General features: G+C 32.3%; 2 protein-coding genes across 3 annotated transcripts; one reads left to right on the top strand and one right to left on the bottom strand.

Annotated features, from left to right (window-relative positions):
- The first annotated feature begins 13,038 nt into the window (after positions 1-13,038).
- Positions 13,039-17,275, top strand: LOC127092482 (glucan endo-1,3-beta-glucosidase 3). 2 transcript variants are annotated; one of them, XM_051031360.1, is made up of 4 exons: positions 13,039-13,327; positions 14,968-16,221; positions 16,355-16,382; positions 16,838-17,275. In XM_051031360.1, exons 1-4 carry the CDS (start codon positions 13,264-13,266, stop codon positions 16,989-16,991), a joined length of 1,500 nt encoding a protein of 499 aa, XP_050887317.1. In that variant the 5' UTR covers positions 13,039-13,263; the 3' UTR covers positions 16,992-17,275. The 2 variants fall into 2 exon arrangements, with proteins under 2 accessions (XP_050887317.1, XP_050887318.1); XM_051031361.1 differs by lacking the exon at positions 13,039-13,327 and adding an exon at positions 13,398-13,851.
- Positions 17,276-17,279: 4 nt separating this feature from the next.
- LOC127092483 (uncharacterized) lies at positions 17,280-18,311 on the bottom strand. Its single transcript, XM_051031362.1, has 2 exons — positions 17,791-18,311; positions 17,280-17,593 (listed from the first exon to the last, which is right to left on the bottom strand). The coding sequence occupies exons 1-2, from the start codon at positions 18,076-18,078 to the stop codon at positions 17,435-17,437; spliced, it is 447 nt and encodes a 148-aa protein (XP_050887319.1). The 5' UTR covers positions 18,079-18,311; the 3' UTR covers positions 17,280-17,434.
- Between the last annotated feature and the right edge of the window lie 2,566 nt (positions 18,312-20,877).

Raw genomic sequence — 20,877 nt, 5'->3', positions numbered from 1 at the left:
AAATAGTATCTTCAAATATTAAACATGTGCTTCAACTTGTAGAACTAAATAATTTATGATTTTTTTATAGATTATTGTTATGTGAGAATTCAATATAAAAATATTTTTCACTCATATTCAATATTTGAACTTCTTATTAAATAAAAATTAAAGATGACAATAATTTTAATTATGATTTGCATATTGTAGTACAGTAAAAAAAATATAAATAAATATGTCACGTAAATAATTAAAATTAAAAGTAAATAGAAATTACTGGTTATACTTTTATACGTGTGTGCACTAAAAAATAGACAAACATATAAATAAATATATTTTTTTAATACTTATGCGCGATGATAGATTACATATGGCAAACATAAGCTTCAAGTATATAAAAAGGATACACTAACATAAAAATATGTATTTTAAAGTTTATTACACAAATAATATAAATAAAAATAATCGTTTAGATTTTGGCACGAGTGCGCCCTAAAAAAAAGCAGACAAACATACAACTTTAAAGTTGAATTTAATATGAAATTTATATCCGCAATTAAATCAATTTGTTATATATAATAGAATTATAAATTATTTATATTAAGTATATTACTAAAATGAGATTAATTGAAATACACTGTAAGTGTAAAAAGGTTTTACACCATCACTTAATTATAGACGTTGGATATTAAAAGAAGTTTGACTTTTATTTTAAAAATCTATAAAGTAATACAAACGGGTGATGGTGATGAATCGACGGTGTAAAACTTTTTACTATGACAGTGTATAGTAATTAAAATTCAATTTGACAATATTGATAGTTATTTTGTTTATTTATTAACTTAAATTTTTCCTCAATAATGTAAATATTCACTACAAGAAAAATACATATTAGGTTCAGAAATTTTAGCGTTTAGCACAGACACCCACGCTACTAGTGTCGGCTTCATGTCACATAGGCAGACGCTCTCGTGTTTATTTATTTTATTTAAATTGTAAAATGACTATTTATAGCGTCTATTAAAGTCGACGCTAATAAGAAACTAATTTAAATACAAAAGAATAATATCTTTTAGCGTCGTGAATAACCGACTCACATGATTTTTTAATTATATATTTATTAAAACCTTAGAGGCGGCTTAAGCCGACGCTAAGTCATTATGCCGTGAAATTTTCATGAAATCCACCAAATATTTCGTCTCCCACACTTTTTCTAGTATTAGTAATAAAAAAATTGTTTCCCACATTTTCTTTAATATTACTAATAAAAAAAATTAAAAAATATATATTTAAACAATAAATTTTCCTTTTTATTTTTATATTCTCAGTTTTTCAAAAAAAAAAGAAAAAATCGTTTTGAGCTAGGAAATTGATTCTCCTTCCTCTAAACCCTAGACACCACCGAGTCATTTTTTTCTCCATCCTTCAACTGCTGCTCGAAACAGTAAAATCAAGCTCAATTGATTCTTCTTTCGCCTCAATTCGTTTGAGCCAAGTATTTTCATTTGGAAACAATGGATACCGTTATTTCATTTCTCCGTTGCGACAATGTTTTTCGGTCACCATACTCCTATGTCCTTCTTCTTCATTGTTCTATATCGAAACATAATTGATAATTTGTAAGAGTGTTTAACACAAAGTTTATTTAATTCTTGAACCCATTCTATTTTAGTCTGATATATGGACTCCATATAAATGGCTTTTGAATGATAAAGTAACATGATATCTTTACTTTCATTAAAATTTTAAATTGGTGTGAATTGTAATCTCCATGTATAATTGTGGTTACCTTCTGGTCTAATTTCATTTACTTCCTCCATTTCTTTTTATTATCATTTTTTTTTAAAAAAAATATTTCTTTTTAATTGTCACTTGTAAAATTCTAGGTAGTATTAAATATATTTTTGTCAAAATTATCCTTAAATTATTATTACATAGAAAAAAAAATAAAATAAATATAATAAATAATTAATTGTATTATAGGTAAAATAAAAATTGTTGTTTAAAAGATAACAATAATGATTAATTTTTTTAGTATGTGTAAAAAATTAAAAAATAACAATTAAAAAGGAACAAAGAGTATTTGAATGGATTAACCGTTTGATGTAATGTCTTTGAGTTTTTTAAAATATTTTTTATGGTTTTTTTTTATAAATATTTGTCATGACTAGATTGCCTCTTGTCATTTTGCTAACTAGATTGCCTCTTGTCATTTTGCTAATGAAATAGATAAAATAAATACTAATAAATGTTTAAGAGTTGAAAAAGAAACTGAGAATTAAGAAAACTCTTGAGATTCAAGAAAAATATATAGCATGTTATTGTTGAAAATATGTCGGCATAAAACTTGTCCAAGATACCGATCATGTTTCACTATACCTTGAAAGTTATACATTAGATTTACTAGTGTTTTCAATCTTGGCAACACTCATAACATGTTTTCCTGGCTCATCTAATCTAACACAAGACAGTAAGGAAAGAAATAATGACTTAAGTAAGGAATTAAACAATGACCAATCATATAACATTGTTGTTTTGTTTCCATCTTTTGGCTAGTTTATGGAGTATTTTATGGATTTTTTGAAATATGTTATTGTGGGTAGGTTTTATTCTCTTGGAGACTGGTTTTTGTTGTCCTGATATGTACCTTTATCTTGTTTAGTTATAAGCTTGTCAATGTAGTGTTATTATGCGGTGATTTTCTGTTTACTTTTGTGGTTTTGTAGGTAAAGGCTTCATTGGTTTAAGTGAGGGGTATACTTATGCCTCTGGAACTAAAAATAAAGATATTGGAAGGAACATTATCATAAATATAATTTTTTTTAAATGATACTGGAATAATAAAGTATAATCGATTTTTTGATTTGCAAAAAATCCACACAGATAGAAATAAAAAGAGAAGCAAGAAGAACACAATAAATTGGTTATAAACTGTTATTCTTTATTTTCTCTTTGAAACAATGTTACAAGTGTTAAAGAATAGAAAATAATCATTTTCTCACCCTAATTAGGATTTGCGTTATGGTTGATGAGTCATTGCATCACATGTTCCTTCATTATGATAGCCAAGTTCTTATGGACTCAATACCATGGGCCCTAAATAAATTACTCACCATCACCCATGTTTTCATTTCGCACCCTCAGTCTGCATTGAGTTTCCATAGGCCTTGGCCACAATGGGCCCAAACGCGTTTTGTGCTGGTACCCCAAGATTCAAGGCCTGTACCTCCAGACCTGACCCATTTTCTTTTATTGTATTTCTTTTATTTTTATTTGATTAGTGTTGTCTTATTTTCTTAATTGTAGATTAATTAGACTAACTAGGAATTTAGTTAGGATTAATTGGATTAATGATAGATATTATAGAATTTAATTAAAACTAGGATTTTAATTTTAAATTATAATTAATTATTCTAAGTATAAATAATTAGAACAATTGATTTTAATTAGAATTTTAATTATATATTTGTTTTCCATATGATTTGACAATTATAACCCTAGGGTTTGTTAGTAGATTTCATGTTCCCTTAGGATTAGGACTTGATTTAGAATAATTGATCTTTTAATCATTAATTTTCATGTGATATTTTGTTAATTGTTAATTTGATCCCTAATTGTGGCAGGATCCCCTAGTTAGGATTTTTACATATTATTGACCTTTAGATTAGGTTAACCATAATTCTTAATTTAATTCAATCCCTTTGATTCAAGTTGATCAAAAGAAATTTTGATTAACTAAATCCTTTGATTCATGTATAGTCATACAGTTTATTCAAGTGATTAAAAGTCCCTTGATCACTTGATAATACTATTTATGTAAGTTGTGGATCTCAAGGCCTCAAATCCAGACTTTCATGCAAGGTATACCAGGCAAATCAAGCAGTTGATTATACAAGGCATATCAAAGGTGTTTCTTCAAGAGCTTGTCAATCAAGATCAAATTGTGTGACATGAGCCTTAAGAAATAGGGAATGAATGAGAGTGGAAAATTCCATTAACTCATTCTGATTATCTTTGGATACGGGATGAAAGACCCAATTGTTCATCGTATTCACCTCTATTCATAAACTTTGGCATATTTTAAATCACATGATTGTTAGGTCTCCCTTCAAAGCAACAATGCAACAATCAGAGGTGTCCATCAACAACTTATCAATCATGATTCAATTTGTATGCCATGAGACTTAAGTAACAAAGAATGATGATAATGGATAATTCATATCCTTGTCTAGGGTATCCTTGGGTACGAGACGAATGACCCAGTTGCTTAAGGTATTCGCCTTTGTTCATAGACTTTAGTGCAATTCGAATCAAATGATTGACAAAGTCTTCATCATCACAAGGAGAAGCAAAGATTCTTCTCCAACAACTTGAAAGTTATGATGAGAATCATATGCCACGAGCCTTAAGTAGTAAAGAATGAATGAGAGTGGAGAATTCTATTAACTCATTCTGAATATCTTTGGGTACGGAACGAAAGACCCAGTTGCTCATCGTATTCACCTTTACTCGTAGACTTTAGTGTGGTTCATATCCAATGACTGCCAAGTCCTCTTCATATTTCATTATCATATATCATTCCTCTTGCCCCAGTCTCTTGTTGTCTTTGTTTCAGTCATACTAGGCTGAACTACGAAAGCTCTGACTTTCTCATTACACAATGAGAATACGTAGGCACGATGATTCAGATTCTCTGTGAGCTACCTTATTTATTAATGCTACCTTATTAAGTGGTTCTTAATTCTTCATCAATCAATTCCATCCTTTTAAGATCAAATACAGTTTCTTTGAATTCCATGCATATCCTTTTAGGACGATTTAATCGGAGTCCGCCTTGTGAACCAAGAGTTGTTTGTGTTATGAAACCAAACACTTTATTCTTTCTTTTTTGGCCAATATGCTTGTTTATTCTTTGGTTCAAATTTTATTTCCTTCATGGTTCCAATATACCCTTCTGCTTTAATTTTAAATTGCTTGTTCCCTACAATGATATAATGTTCCTTGTACCAAATCTCACTTTCTCGTGGCCCTTATACATATCCTTTTAGGACGATTTAATCAGAGTCCACCTTGTGAACCAAAAGATGTTTAGTTGTGAAACCAAACACTTTATTCCTTCCTTTTTGGTAATTGAGGATTTTTTGGATGAGTTGCATGGGGCAAGATATTTTTCTAAAATCGATTTGAAATCGGGATACCACCAAATAAGGGTGAGGGAGAAGGATGTGCATAAAATGGAATTCTAGACACATGAATGCCATTATGAGTTTTTGGTAATGTCGTTTGGATTGACTAATGCACCAAATACAATTCAATCTACCATGAACCAAGTGAGGTTTGTTTTAGACTTCTTTAACAATATTTTTTGTATAACAGATAGTGGGAGGATAATGTGTTGCATTTAAGCCAAGTTTTAAAAGTTCTACTAGATTATGGGTTTATGGAGAATAAAAAGAAGTGTACTTATAGAAGTAGAAAGGTGTAGTATCTTAGCCATATCATATCAAATAAGGGTGAGATTGTGGATCCAAAAGAGATAAAATGTTTTTATTGAGTTGCATGCCCCTCATAATGTTTAAAAGGGTGAGCGCTTTTCTAGGGTTGACAAGGTACTATCAAGATTTTATTAAAGGTCATGGGAAAATATCTAAACCATTAACTGAGCTAACTAATAAATAATGGTTTAAATGGATAACATAAGTGACACAAGCATTTTAAGAGCTAAAAAAATAATGACCACCTCTCCAGTTTTAGTGTCACCAAATTTTTCTCAACCATTTGAAATTTAATGTGATGTATCGGGAAGAGGTGTCAGGGCATTGTTGATGGAAGAAAAAATATTATAGCCTTTTTCAACAATACTTTTTCAAAATCTCATAGCCTTTTTGATGATATTTCTTGGGATTCGATGGAAACCATTTCTAATCATTGTTCATCTTCCTTAACATAACCCTACCAGTACAACGTCGTCTCTATTTTTTTTATCACGAGTTCTTTCACCATCCCTCGGGCTTGCCTGGATTCTTCTATCAATGGACTATTTCCTGCTCAAGTCAGGGTCCTTGAGGCCCAAGGAATTTTTTTTTGCTCAAGATCTTTCAAATGTTTGCAATATCCCTTTTTCACAGTTGACTCAACCTTGTGTTAAGGGTGATAGGTTGGAAATAACAATTCTATATGATGAGTTTCTTGTAGGTATCGATTCATGTAAACATGATTCACATGGATACATTGTTTGGCCAAAAGGATCAACCCCGTTGACTGTAGTTTCCTTGAAGAACAAGTTAACCCCTTTGTGGAAAGAATTAGAAAAACTGGGAGTGTTTTCATTCGGAAAAAGTTTATATGAATTCTACTTTGTGTCCCTCAAAGATGTCATAAGTGTTATTTCGGTAGCTTCGTGGAGTTTAAACCTAAGTACTTTTAGTTTGCTTGTCAAAGCGCTTAAACCTTGGGATCCAACAAACGCACTCAGCTCAGGTGCGAGTTAGGTTTCATAGGTTGTCGCAAGAATATTGGCACCCAACCATACTCTTTACAATAATTAGTAGTATTGGTACTCCCATATTCACTAACTCTGTTATTACCAAACCTTTTATTGATCATACCTTTAGACAATTTGTGAGAGTTTTTATTGACATTGATTTGTCCCAATCCCTACACCACAAAATCTTAGTGGAACGCAAGGATTTTGCCTTCTTTTTTGAGTTGGATTATGAGAATCGGCAAGAGTATTGTACATATTTCAAAGTTATAGGACATTTTATAGAGAACTGTAAAAGATTTGCCTTTGTGGGAGAAGAGGTTCTAAAGAAGGAAGTTAGATGGATAAAGAATCATGGTAGAGAGAAAGCTTATGTTAAAAAATATATGGGTAATGTTATAGAAAAGTCAAAGGAGGAGTTACTTGTGAAGGAAGCAATTACCGAGGTTATTCAGTTGGAGAAGGCAGGTGTGAAGGATACATGTAATGCTCAGTTGGTGGAATCCCCAATTGAGATGCCACATTAAAATAGATTCTCCCCTCTTGGATGCGGGGATGTGAACATTGAACAATCTATCCGGATTGCTGACGACTCAAGCTCTAGCTTTGAGTTTGTTGATGCAACACATGTGGAGGGGGATGAGAACATTGACTCTTAGGAAGTTGAATAAGCTAATGTCTCTACCCTTAGAAACAAAATGAACATGGAATTCATGAATTAGTCACGAGCCAACATCTTATAGACTGAGGAGGCAGAGTTAAGACTTCTTTGAGGAAACTTTGATGAGACACATCCTACCCCTGAAGCCCTTTTCAAAATTCTACAGTATAAGTAAAAAAAGGAATAAGCGGTTTCCGAGCTCTAAGATTTTGTATGGAACTATGTCAAAGGTTGGAAACCCCAAACCTTTCTAATGAAGTGTATCTTTTGGAACATTAGGGGATTGACCAACTCACCCTCAAGATTGTCCCTAAAGAAAATTATAGCTTCTAATCACCCTAACATTATGTTAATTGATGAACCATGGATGCCATTTCAAATATTTCCAAGTGGTTCGTTGGTTAGACAAGGGCTTAGATGTTTGCTATGAACAACAAGGATAACTTGCTTCCAAATATTTGGTGCTCGTGCTCAATATATTTGGATCCAAATAACATTTTCATTAATGACCAACATGTGTCTTTCTCATTGTTGGAGAATAAAAAAACCTTATATATCTATGCAGTTTATGCTTATACTTATTTTATGAAGATAATACAACTTTGGAATAACCTCAATGTGCTCCAAACTCAATTTGTTTATCCTTAGTTCTTTAATGGGGATTTTAATTCAATTTCGGGGACCCGTGAGAATCAAGGGCAACACAACCCATTTATACATCATACAGATGAATTTCATATGTGGTACGAGGCCAATGACCTTTTACACATTCCTACGATAGGGGATGATTTTACCTTGTCAAATGGTAGGCAAAGCTTAAACCATATTGACAAGAGGATGGATAGAACTGTTTACAACCAGGCCTGGCTGGATGCTTGCACTACAGTGTCCTACCATACTCTGATTAAAAACAAGTCTGATCATTTCCCCCCACTTTTTGAATTTAATACTTAAAATCTTAATTTTGTTTCCAATTTAAGTTCTTCATGACGTGGTCTTTGCATAATGATTGCCATGGTATCGATTTTTCTAGTTGGAATGAGAGAGTAGTTGGGTGCACTATGTATATATTGAATCACAAGCTGAAAAGGCTAAAAGTGAAGCTAAAGGCTTTGAACCATGATATCTTTGGTAATGTTCACTCTTTTATTAAGGAGGATGAGGATATAGTGAATGATGTTCAAGTGAAAATTCAGACTAATGGCCATTCTTATGTTTTGATGAACCAAGAGAGGTTGACCCAAAAAGATTTAGACAAGGCCTTGGATTGACAAAAAAGTTTATGGAAAAAGAAAGCTAAATTGAGATGGAATTTGGAGATGGGTAGGAAAACGACATATTTTCACATGTTATCCAGCATAAAGAACAAAACCAATATTACTTCCTCTCTGAAAATTAGAGAAAATCCAGTCTCTGGTCCTACATTGACTGAGGGGCATGTGGTTAAGTTCTATAAAAGCTTGTATTGCACTGAGCCTTTGCTGCATGAGCATTACCTTGTGGAGGAGGTCATTCCTCATTTGGTGAATTAAAACATTAATTTTATTCTACCATGTTCCAGGTCTGGGACTATGCGCCTTTATCCTTCTCGGGTACACCAATTTTCAAACGGAAACTTACAACTTTCTATCTCTAAGCTATTGCAGACAAAATTAAATCCAAGCTTGCAAAGTTATGTTGGTGAAAGCAGACATTAAAAAAATGCTCATATGAAGTTTACAAGTTTATTCGCGACCTGTTGGTATTCTCAAAAATATTGAACAATGGATTAGAAACTTTTTTTTAGTGGAAACATAAGTAAGAAGAAGTTAGTCATTGCTGCTTAGAAGGAAGTTTGTTATTCTTATGAGGAATGGGGATTAAACATTAGGTATCATATCATACTGAATGAAGCTACTATTTGGAACTTTGTTGGAATCTCACCTACTCTGGTGATCCTTGGTCCCATTTTTTGAGGAGTAGAGTGATGAAGGGGAAACATGTTATAACATATCATATCTAATCATCCATTTGGAGTAGCACCAGACATGAGATGAGTTATCAAACTAAAGTCATTTCATCCCTTTGAAACATGGTGGATAAGAAAAATGGATGAGGTGTTTATGAAATAGGTATTGAGATTGCATGGAGTACCTTAATCCACTGTCAGTGATCAGGATCCTTTTTCATTAGCCTATTTTAGAAAGAGTTATTTTGGTTTCAATTGACTGTTCTAAACACGAGTTCCTCATATCACGCTAGAGCAATGGGCAAACATAAGTATTAATCATTGTCTTGAGGCTTATTTGTGATGTTTTACCTCTAAGCAACCCTGTGTTTTCATGGAAGTTGTAGCACTGGATCTTACATTTCATTTTCCATTGGTTTTACTTAAATCATACTTATGAAACTCTAAATATGATCAAAATATTGCACATATGTCATGTAATTTATTTTGCCAAAATTCAACATTATGTTAAATAAAATAAGGGTAATGCTAACTTGTGCCCTAGGGGTACAAGATAAGAACTAAAAAAAGTAATTTTGTGTTGGAAATTATGCATTGATTTTGATAAAGGTATAAAATTAATTTTATAATTGGTTTTTTAATACAAACTTTCTACAAGTGAGCGTCTTATCTTGTGCCTCCAGGACACAAGTTAGCGTTACCATAAAATAAAACAAAATGAATGTACATGAAATTCTGGGATTGTGGGATAATTTTGACAAAACTTTTATTTATTCTATGTACTATTCTCATTTGTTTCTTGTCATTGTAGCTTCCACATGTAAAACATTATAGAATTGAGTAGTTATAGATGTTTTGAGGTGAAATATGATTTTCCACAATAACGTGAATCATGTTATAACTGGCTCTAGTTCATGCAATGTTAATCATAAAAATGCTTAAAATTCTAAGGAACATGCTAAGAAGCAGTAGTGTGACATGGTGTCATCAAAACCCTAAATTTGAATGATTAGTTGTCTTTAATAAAAAAACTTGTAAGATTAGAATCTAGATTAAAATAGTAAACTTACCGGACCAATGATCACTTCGAAGTTTAATGCTTCTTACCATAATACTTCCATGATCATACTCAAATGTTATTTTCACTCTCAAATTTCAAGATGAATAAATTTAAACAAATCTTTCTAACTTTCAATTTTACTCAATTTTTCTCTCTTTCTCACCAATTCGTCCAAATGAAAATTAGGATAATAATTAAATCTACACACAACTGCCATATTATCATATAGACTTGAAATTTTTTAAAATAGTTAATCAAATGAAGAATATAACACCATGTTTGATGTCTTTAAGGAATGCAATGTGGCTTGAGTTAAGATGAGATAATTTTGAGAATAATTAATTTAATATTTTGATATTAGACACGTTATCCTTACGATCATTTCTTTCTTTGATATTTATTTTATTTATTTCACAAGATAATATTTGGGAGAGAATACTAGCTTTAGAGATGAACAACCTCAAACTTAAAACCCATGATTATTTTAAGAATGGGCTTGCAATATGACTTTATAAGTAGGAAATAAGATCGGGTTCAAAGAGGCTAACAAAAAATAATAAAATGATAAGATGATTAAAAAAATATTCGACATATAGAAAAAGAATTTTAACGTGTACAATATAATATTTAACTATTAAAAAATTACAAGTTCTAGAAAATAAAAATGTATTGATACATTCAAATAAGTAAATAAAATAAAAATTTAAACTCAAATTTCACCGAATTAAATATCTATAAGTTGAGAAGAATCATTAGATTCATTTGTTTCTCATATCTTTTAATATGTTAGGTTGAATTTCCATTTACTTATGAGCCATGATATGTATATTGATGGTTCGAGGCAAAAATATTTATATTAAAATAAATACTCTGCCTTCCGGACAACACTTATAAAATATTCTCATAATCAAATTATTAATATGTACATTGAAGACAAAAAAATCACGTATAATTAATTTTAATAAACACCTTAATGAAAATTGCTAACATTTTCATTATTATTTACTTCTTTTTTTAATATAATGAGAGAGTATTATTTTTCATTACCGTACTACTACTAAAATACAAATAGGGATTCAAACATTGATAGAGTAAAGGTTAAGGACGTTGTCCTTCAATCAATTTCTGACATTTATATTGGATTCCTGACACACACATTCATTCATCTTCTATAAATAAATAAATATATATCAATAAATATTAAAATATAAATACACATAAAAAAAACACAAGACTTACAAGTTACAATAAACAAATTACTATTTTATTAAAAATAAATATTGCAATGCATTTAATACACAATATTGCTTACAAAAGTTTGTATGGTTATAAATTAAGAAAGTGCTACTTCATCTGTTTTAAATTGGTTGGTCTAATTAACTAATTCAATTCAAAATTAAAAAGTTTCTAAAAAAATCAAAAGCATATATTACTCAATATATTAATAATATTTTTAAGTTAGTTATAAGTAGGGGTATTTAAAATCGAACCGACCTAATAAAAAATCGCTAATCGAATTAAATCAAAGTAAAATTGAAAAAACGCATTTTATTCTGATGTATTTAAGTCACTCCTTAATAAAATCGCGGATTCGATTTGGTTTGTAGTTCGTATTTTACAAAACGAAACAAGTCAAACAAAACTGGATTATGTTACAATTCAAACTTTACTTAATTCACATTCAATCCAAACTCAAACATGTTATGTCTTAGCCTTACGATTATAAATGATTTTCTCTTCCTCACACTTAAGTTAAAGTCTTCTCAAATCTCTCCTAGCGGTTTCACGCCTTCTTCTCATATTCTTTTCTATATACATTTCACTCCCTCTTCTTTAGTCTCTCATCTGTAATGTTCTTTCTTTTTCATCTTATTTGTATTCTACCATTATAAGTGAACATTTTCTTCTCTAATCCCTTATCTCTTTTGCTTTTCTTTTTAATATTCTATTAGCGTTCAGACGGACACTCTGTCCGTTTTTTTAATAAACACACGTGAAAATATATACGATATTGTTTAATTTAATGTTAATTTTAATTGGAAGTTAATAGTAAGAAATTATGTGAAAGATGATAATAGTAGTTTCAATAGAAGTTATTAGAAGTTATTAGGTAAGTTATGTAAGGGTAAAATTGGTAGAAAAATAGGATATACCAAAACAAAGTTTTTCCTTTATATATTGTTATAGATAACATTTCACCTCCTCCTTTTTTTAATTTTATTATAATATTTTTGATATTGTTTTATGCTACTATTTTATATTTTTTTACTCCTTTTTTTCTAATTTCATTTTTTTATATTTAATGGAAATTTCTTCAAGTATGATGAATTTTATCGTTATTAGATAACACATAAATGATTGAATACAAAGTTATATATATATATATAATATATATATATATATATATATATATATATATATATATATATATATATATATATAATATATATATATATAATATATATATATATATATATATATAAGTTAAAGATAGTGCACCGTCCGTATAAAGAAATATTACACTGACATCCAATCAAAACATTCTATATTGTCGAATAATAACAATATTTTAAAAATAAAAGTGTAATGTGGGTATTTTAAAAATAAAAAAAATATTACACTGACATCCAATCAAAAGATTCTATACTGCCAATGGATATTCTTTATATATAACTCAATAATTTTTATTTAATTTGATTTGATTCAGTTTTATTTTTAAAAATCAACCGAATCAAAGCGAATAACACATTTTTCTTTTATGATTCAAATGATTTCTTACCCTTATGTGATTAATTAAATATTATATATATATATATATATATATATATATATATATATATATATATATATAATATATATATATATAAAAAAGAAAAAAAATGCATGAATAAATATTCAAATTCCAACCAAACTCACACAATGTTTTTGAGTTTTTGACCAGAACGAGGAATAAAGCCATTCCTCTTTCCTCTGTTCAGTTTTCTCTCTCTCTCAAAAGTTGCGAACTTTCTTTTGTTTTTTCCTCCCTCCAAAACTCTAGCAGCTCCTCAACTTTCCTTTCTGTTCTGGGTTTCTATAGGCACTTCTGCAGTGCCTTTTACAAGGAAGAACAACAACAAGAAGAAGCTTTAATGGCTACTACTCCTAAGCTTCTTCTTTTTTACCTCCTTTCAATCTCACTCTCTTTTCATGGAGGTATCTCTCTTTCCTTTCTCTGATTTTCAATACATATGTTTCTATCTATGCTATAATTAGTAATGGTTTTTGCATCATGTTTTTCATTATTTTCATTGAATTTGATATTATTTGAGTTCATTACCATTTGACAATTTCTTGTGGAGAAGAAAAGGGTACAAGAACATGATGACAATGCTGAAACAGAAAGATAGGGACTATTAATTAATATTTTATTTCATTTTCTTGGCTAAAACAAAGGGTTTTTGCAATAAAAATACTTTTTTTTTATGTTATTTAGAATCTTTGATCTGTCCTTCTATTTTTTTAAGTCAGATTTTGGCAAGTTATTGCTTCCCAGCTCATCAGATATTTCTTTTACACTTTGCATTTAGCTTCATTTTTTTTATATGTTAAATGTGATTGGACTAAAATACCCTTATGTGTAACCTACCATCTGGCCAAAATTTGAGTGTGGTACTGGTACACTTCTGTAGCTAAGTCCATATCCCAAGATTTTACACAAGAATTGCATGTCACGACAGGTAAACTAGCTTTGATTTTTGTCATACAGGTTGTTATTATGTGGGTGTTTGTGCTGTTTTTTTTCTCCTCAAGGTTATGTCACTAGCTAGATGAACTATTTGAACTTTTTCTGTGTATTATTATTATTATTGTGAAAAATGCTAATGAGTGCCCTTAGGTATTGGTTAAGTAAACAAATATAGAAATGTTGGGTTTTAACTTTCTTAACTATAGTTTCCTTATGGCATTTGCTAGCAAGACCCTCTTATAACTTAGGCTAATGCTAATTTGTGTCCTAAGTGCATAAGTTAAAGAGCCTAATGTAGAATATTCGTCTTAAACGGCGTGCATTCAACTCGTGTTATTTAATGATAACTTTCTATTTTTAGATTCCTTGACTTGTGCCAAGTTAGCTGGACCCTGAAACTTATAGTTAGGGGTGGAAAAGTCCATCTAACCCACCATGATTGACGAGTCGAGCCAAGATTTCCAGCCTAACCCGCCTCATTTTTTGGTGGCATTTGACGGGCGCGGGCCTAAACGAGACAAACATGAGTTTTTGCCACTATTAGACTTTAGAGGCGACAAGGTCTGCCTGGGCTTTGGAGGAGCAGGTTTAAACAGGACGATCATGCCCGTTTGCCACCCTTGCTCATAGTACCCTTCCAGTATGAGCACCCTTGTTTCCCCTTCAGGCTTCATTATACTTCTAGACAACTAATTGTGTAATGTGTAATTGAGATTACAAATTGGATCCTCTATAGCTGGCTTTAGACTGTTAGATCAGAATAGATAAAATTACCTGCAGAACACAACTAGTAACTAGTAAAGATATTGTGCTATTGCACGGATATAGGAAAATGGTGGCAGGAAATTGAGGTTTGAAATTTCGCTACGTGTTATTAGAGGAAAACTTTTATTGAAATCGATAGATTTCTCGAAACTACTATCCATAGTCCTTTGTTATGACTGATTTCTTACTTCACTTGCATTACTTTTCATACCTCATTCACCATGTTGTCAAATAGAAGCTATAGTTGCATTATAGCGCATCAAAATTTGAACAAACTGCTATTGTTGTGCCATACACAATTTAATATAAAGTTTTGTCCAATAACGGCTTCTTTTTTCTGCAGATGCTTATATAGGTGTCAACATTGGTACAGATATAACTAACTTGCCAAGTCCAACAGAAACTGTGGCCCTTCTCAAGGCTCAAAGCATCCAGCATGTCAGACTCTACGATGCGGACAGGTCCATGCTTCTTGCACTTGCCAAGACTGGAATCCAAGTAATTGTTTCTGTTCCTAATGACGAGCTACTCGGAATTGGTCAGTCCAATGCCACAGCCGCGAATTGGGTTGCTCGTAATATCATAGCTCATGTCCCTTCTACTAACATTACTGCCATAGCCGTTGGTTCCGAAGTCTTAACTTCGCTCCCAAATGCAGCTCCTGTCCTTGTATCCGCACTTCAATTCATTCATTCTGCGCTTGTTGCAGCTAATCTTGATGATCAAATTAAAGTATCTACTCCACTTTCTACTTCCATCATACTTGACTCTTTCCCACCATCTCAAGCGTTCTTCAATCGATCTTGGGATCCGGTCATGTCTCCTTTACTTAAATTTTTGCAGTCGACCGGTTCATATCTTATGCTCAACGTATATCCTTATTATGATTACATGCAATCCAATAACGTAATCCCTCTAGATTATGCTCTATTCCGTCCCTTACCGCCAAATAAAGAAGCTGTTGATAGTAACACCCTCCTGCATTATACAAATGTTTTTGACGCAGTTATTGACGCTGCTTATTTTGCAATGTCGTATTTGAAATTTACCAATATCCCTATTTTAGTCACCGAGTCAGGATGGCCCTCCAAAGGTGGTTCGTCCGAGCCGGATGCTACTCCTGATAATGCAAACACCTTCAATAGTAACCTTATCCGGCATGTTTTGAACAATACAGGGACTCCGAAACAACCTAGAGTCACAGTTAGTACGTATATTTATGAGCTTTATAACGAAGACTTAAGAACAGGTCAGGTATCTGAAAGCAATTGGGGGCTTTTTTATGCAAACGGAGCGCCGGTTTATACTCTACATTTGACTGGTGCCGGTACTATGTTTGCAAACGATACGACGAACCAAACATTTTGTGTTGCTAAGAGTAATGCAGATACTAAGATGATACAGGCAGCTCTTGATTGGGCTTGTGGACCGGGGAAGGTGGACTGTTCGCCTTTGCTACACGGTCAACCGTGTTCTGATCCGGATAATGTTGTTGCGCATGCTACATATGCCTTTAATGCTTATTATCAGAAGATGGGCAAATCTCCCGGGTCCTGTGATTTCAAAGGAGTTGCCTCTGTCACCACCACAAACCCAAGTAAGCATATTAGTGATTTTCTATTGACTCATGTTATAATCAAAGAATGTCTTGCATTCACAAATAGCTTATTCAAGTTACTTAGCATTTTGATTCAACTGATATATTTATTGTATTATCATCATTTTTACAGGTCATGCTTCATGTATATTTCCAGGAAGGTATGATCTCAACTCTCAAGCTTATTTTGACAAGTGCTTCATGTCAAATTATTTTCTGGTTTAATGTAATAGATTTCTTGCTCTCATTTGCTTCACAAACTTGAAATTCTTCTTTTCAATTCTCATCTCATCATCACTACAATTTGTCACATCATTTTGTTGAGTAAACATCATTTGATGCTTGAGTGCGTCAAACGTCATCATTATAGTCCTTGAATATATCAAAATTACAAAAACATTATTCGATGTGTCTTTCTTTAGAGTTTGGTCCTTGAATGTGTATTTCGTTAGTCAGTTTAATCCATGAAACTACAAACAAAAGACACACTAAGGGATTTTTATTGCAATTTCAATACATTCACGGACGATAGTGCGACCGCTACACATTTAGGGATCAAAATGACGATTTTCGCATATTTTGTTCTTTCTAATATCTACATCTTTGTGTTGAACAGTGGTGGTAGAAATGGCAGCAGCATAAATGGAACAGCACTAGCCCCTTCTATCAACTCCACAACTTCAGCCTCTTTTTCACAATACTACAATGGTGGATTTTTCACCAGCTATGTGATTCTTGCACTACTTTTGAGTGCACTTTTTGTCTTGTAAAACTAGACACATTAATTATTCACCTAATTAGCATTAGAATCTAGTTTATGGAGTTTTTGTAAGATTGTAGCATGCCCAATTTTGTGTTCCTCTTGTTGAGGATTTCAAGGGTGGCAAAGTTGGTCAATATTGGTAATTGTAATTGTAACATGAATTGGCCATTTCAATTCTTTTTTGTACAAACCAGAGAAATCATGTTCATCATTGTTGAATCATGATGATCTCACTCAAGTACTTGCGATTGATTTGACATCAGTCAAAATTCATTAGCTATTTGAGTCCAACGAATTCGTGCGAAGCAATAGCGAAAAATTTCAAATATAAGTGCATCAAATACATGACAAAATATCAGTAAAATGTTGCGATTTATAATTCTACATATCATCTAGTTTAGAATATTGAAATGAATTTCGTCAAGGATGCATAACATATAGCTGTGGTGGTTATGAATGGTTCAATGGTGCAACAGCTGTCTTGAAGAGAAGGACATGAACCTTATCAATGGAGAAGTACAAAAAACCACCAACAGAATGTGTAACATAGGAACCAAAGCTAGTTCCTACAATGCAGTGCCAAGCTGGTCCATATGAAGAATCAAACTCCTGTCAAACCATCAAGTTTCTCTCTTTTGTTAGCCAAAATTTCCTCTAAAACACACCAATTTCAGCTTCATCTAAGACTAACAGTTTTCATCACAACACAATAAACTAGCAAATCATGGATCAAATATCACAACCCAGAAATAGATTTCTGAAAGAACAAAAACAGAAGAAAATTTTCAAAGAAAGAAGTGTGTTACCTTCTTAAGGGCCAATGCCAGATGTTTACTGTCAATCTTCTTGGATGGCTTAGAATCAAGATGGTCACGTGCACATTGGAAGGCGTGTTTCTGCAAAGTAAGAGACATGTCACAAGCTCTGACATGAATGCTACTGTTTTTATCATGTTGTTGTTTCTCTTGCTCTTGTTCTTGATCTTGTTGTTTTTGTTGGTGTTGTTGTTGTTGTTGTGTTGCTTTCTTCTTGTTCTGTATCAAACTGTTTAGAAACTTGCTTCTTCTCTCTAACTCCTTCTCTGCTTCTTCCATGTGCTGTGACTTAACTCACTCAGTCACTCTCTCATTACTCTACAAAACCAACCAAACCAACCTTTTTCATCTCAAAACATTGGAAACTATTTTGTGCACTTTGGATTGAAAGAAGAGAGAGAATGTGGTAAAGGAAAATGTACAGTAGAATGGAATGATAGGAAGAGCAACAAAGAAATAAAATACAAAAGGGTTGGTTTTCAACTTTCAACTTTCATATTTGCTTTATATTCGGTTTCTTTATTTTGAGTAAATTAGTTCTCCTATTTATAGGTATCCGCCTAAATAACCATTCATTTTCATGAATTAGCAAATACTTTTTTAAAGTTATGAAATATTTTTAAATAATCTATATGTCACCCCACTTTATAATTGAGTAGGTCCTTTGTTGTGAAAAGCCGTAGTTAATTTCATAACAAAGTTATGAGATAAAGATTAAAATTTTTTTTGAACAAACACAAAAAATTCTATTAGGTTTTATAAAAGAGAAAAGAGAGAAGAAGAATAAAAAATTAGTTAAACTTTTTTACTATTTACTTTTTCAATAAGGGTTAAAGATTATAAGTGAATATCAATAATTAATCTCTCTCAACAACCTGAGAGAACTAGTCTATTTATAGACTACTAAGCTAACTTAAGCAATAAACTAACTTAAATATTCGGGCTTAAACAAATGTCTAATTCCACATGCTAACTTAGAATACAAGTTAACATATTTCGAAATCATGCTTGAACAGACTTCGACTGCAGCATGCACAACTCCTGTCGAAATATCAAGTTATCCCTGTCGAGATTAGAGTTTGATCCAAATTCTCACACTTGGAACAAACACTACAAACATGAAGGGACCAAACTAGCTTTCTTTATGCAACTTTATCAACGACATACAGTGAAAAAAATTGCAGCTTAGCAATGTCTTGGTGATCATATCAACGACATTGTCTTCAGTCGAAACCTTCAGCACTTAGACTTCTCCATGCTCGATTATCTCTCTAATGAAATACAGCCTCACATCGATGTGATCGGTTCACTCATGATAGGTTGAATTCTTTGACAACCGTATTACACTTTAACTATCACATTTAATAGTGATAACTCGACCTTGAAGTTTTAGCTCCTTAGCAAAACCTTCAAACCACAATGCTTCTTTCACAACTTCAGTGAGGGCAATATACTCCACTTCAGTGGTTGATAAGGCAACAACCTTCTGAAGTGTCGTTTTCCACCTGATTGATGTGCCAAACATAGTGAACACATATCTAGAAATAGGTTTTCTAGAATCCATACAACCTGCATAATCAGAGTCGACAAATCCTTTGGTTTCGACGTTACTATCATCACCAAAGACTCCACACCATAAATAATACTCTATTAAGAGACTCATTTATGTACCTTAGAATCCACTTTAATGCTTGCCAGTGTGTCTTCCTAAGATTGACCATATATCTGCTTACAAGGCTCACTCCGTATGTTATATTTGGCCTTGTACATGCCATAACATACATCAAAAAACCTATTATACTAGCATATGGAATGTTATTCATATAATCTCTTTCGACTTCAGTACTAGAACTTTGAGTCGAACTCAACTTGAATTAAGGATTAGTCGGTGTTACCACAAACTTTGAATTTGACATACTAAACTTGTCAAGAATCTTCTTCAGGCATGTCTCTTGAGATAAGCATAATCTCGACTGCTTTCTATATCTCTGAATGTCAATACAAAGAATCCTGGAGGCAGCTCCTAGATCCTTCATGTCGAATTCCTTACCGAGTTTAGTCTTCACCTTCGTAATATCTTCGACACAGTTGCTTGCTATGAGGATATCATCCACATAAAGCAACAAAATAACATGTGAATTTCCAAGTCAAAATTTGAAGTAAACACAGTGGTCGAACTGACTCATAGCGAAACCTATGTGTGTCATGAACTTGTCAAATCTCCTATTCCATTGTCGAATAGATTATTTCAGGCCATATAACGATCTGTTTAGCTTACACACATAATCTTCTTTTCCTCTTTATAGATACCCTCCAGGTTGCCTCATCAGGATTGTTTAATCTAGATCACCATACAGGAAGGCAGTCTTCACATTCATTTATTCAAGTTCTAGGTCAAACTTCACCACCATAGAAAGCAGCATTCAAATGGATTTATGCTTTACAACAGGTGAGAACACATCATTAAAGTCGACACCTTTTTTCTGAGTGAACCCCCTAGCAACCAACCTTACCTTAAACCTCTTCGACATCACTCATTTGATTCCTTCCTTAACCTTGAAGATTCACTTACAGTTGACTAACTTGGCCTCTATAGGTTTCTCAATCAACTCCCAAGTGTTGTTATCATAAAGAGATTTCGTCTCATCATCCATGGCTTTCAACCATTCAGTCTTGTTCGAATCCTCATAGCTTCCTTGCAATCTCTAGGTTCTTCATCAAGGACCTCATTACATAGGTTAAGGTGAATGCTATGAGATCTATATAACCAAGTCTCCGAGGTGGTTTAATGAATCTTCTCGACATGTCTCTTGCCATTTGGGAGTCATTATCATCCCCTTTATCTTCGACACTAACTTTTGCTTCTTCTTCAACTTCATATGGGTTATGCAATTCAGCATCAACATGCTCCACCTCAACATGAACCTCTTCTTGTTCCAGCTCTTCTTCATAGATCTTGATACTTTGAGCAATGTTATCAGTTTTCTTGAATGCCATTTCTGCTTCATTGAAAACTACATCTCGACTTGTGATACACCTCCCGTGACCTGACTTTACAAACCACATCCTATAAGCTTT

Source organism: Lathyrus oleraceus, chromosome 6 (assembly GCF_024323335.1).
Source record: "Lathyrus oleraceus cultivar Zhongwan6 chromosome 6, CAAS_Psat_ZW6_1.0, whole genome shotgun sequence".
NCBI classification, from domain to species: domain Eukaryota; kingdom Viridiplantae; phylum Streptophyta; class Magnoliopsida; order Fabales; family Fabaceae; genus Lathyrus; species Lathyrus oleraceus.
Note: the sequence above shows the minus strand (reverse complement) of the source record. Positions and strands in the feature narration are given on the sequence as shown.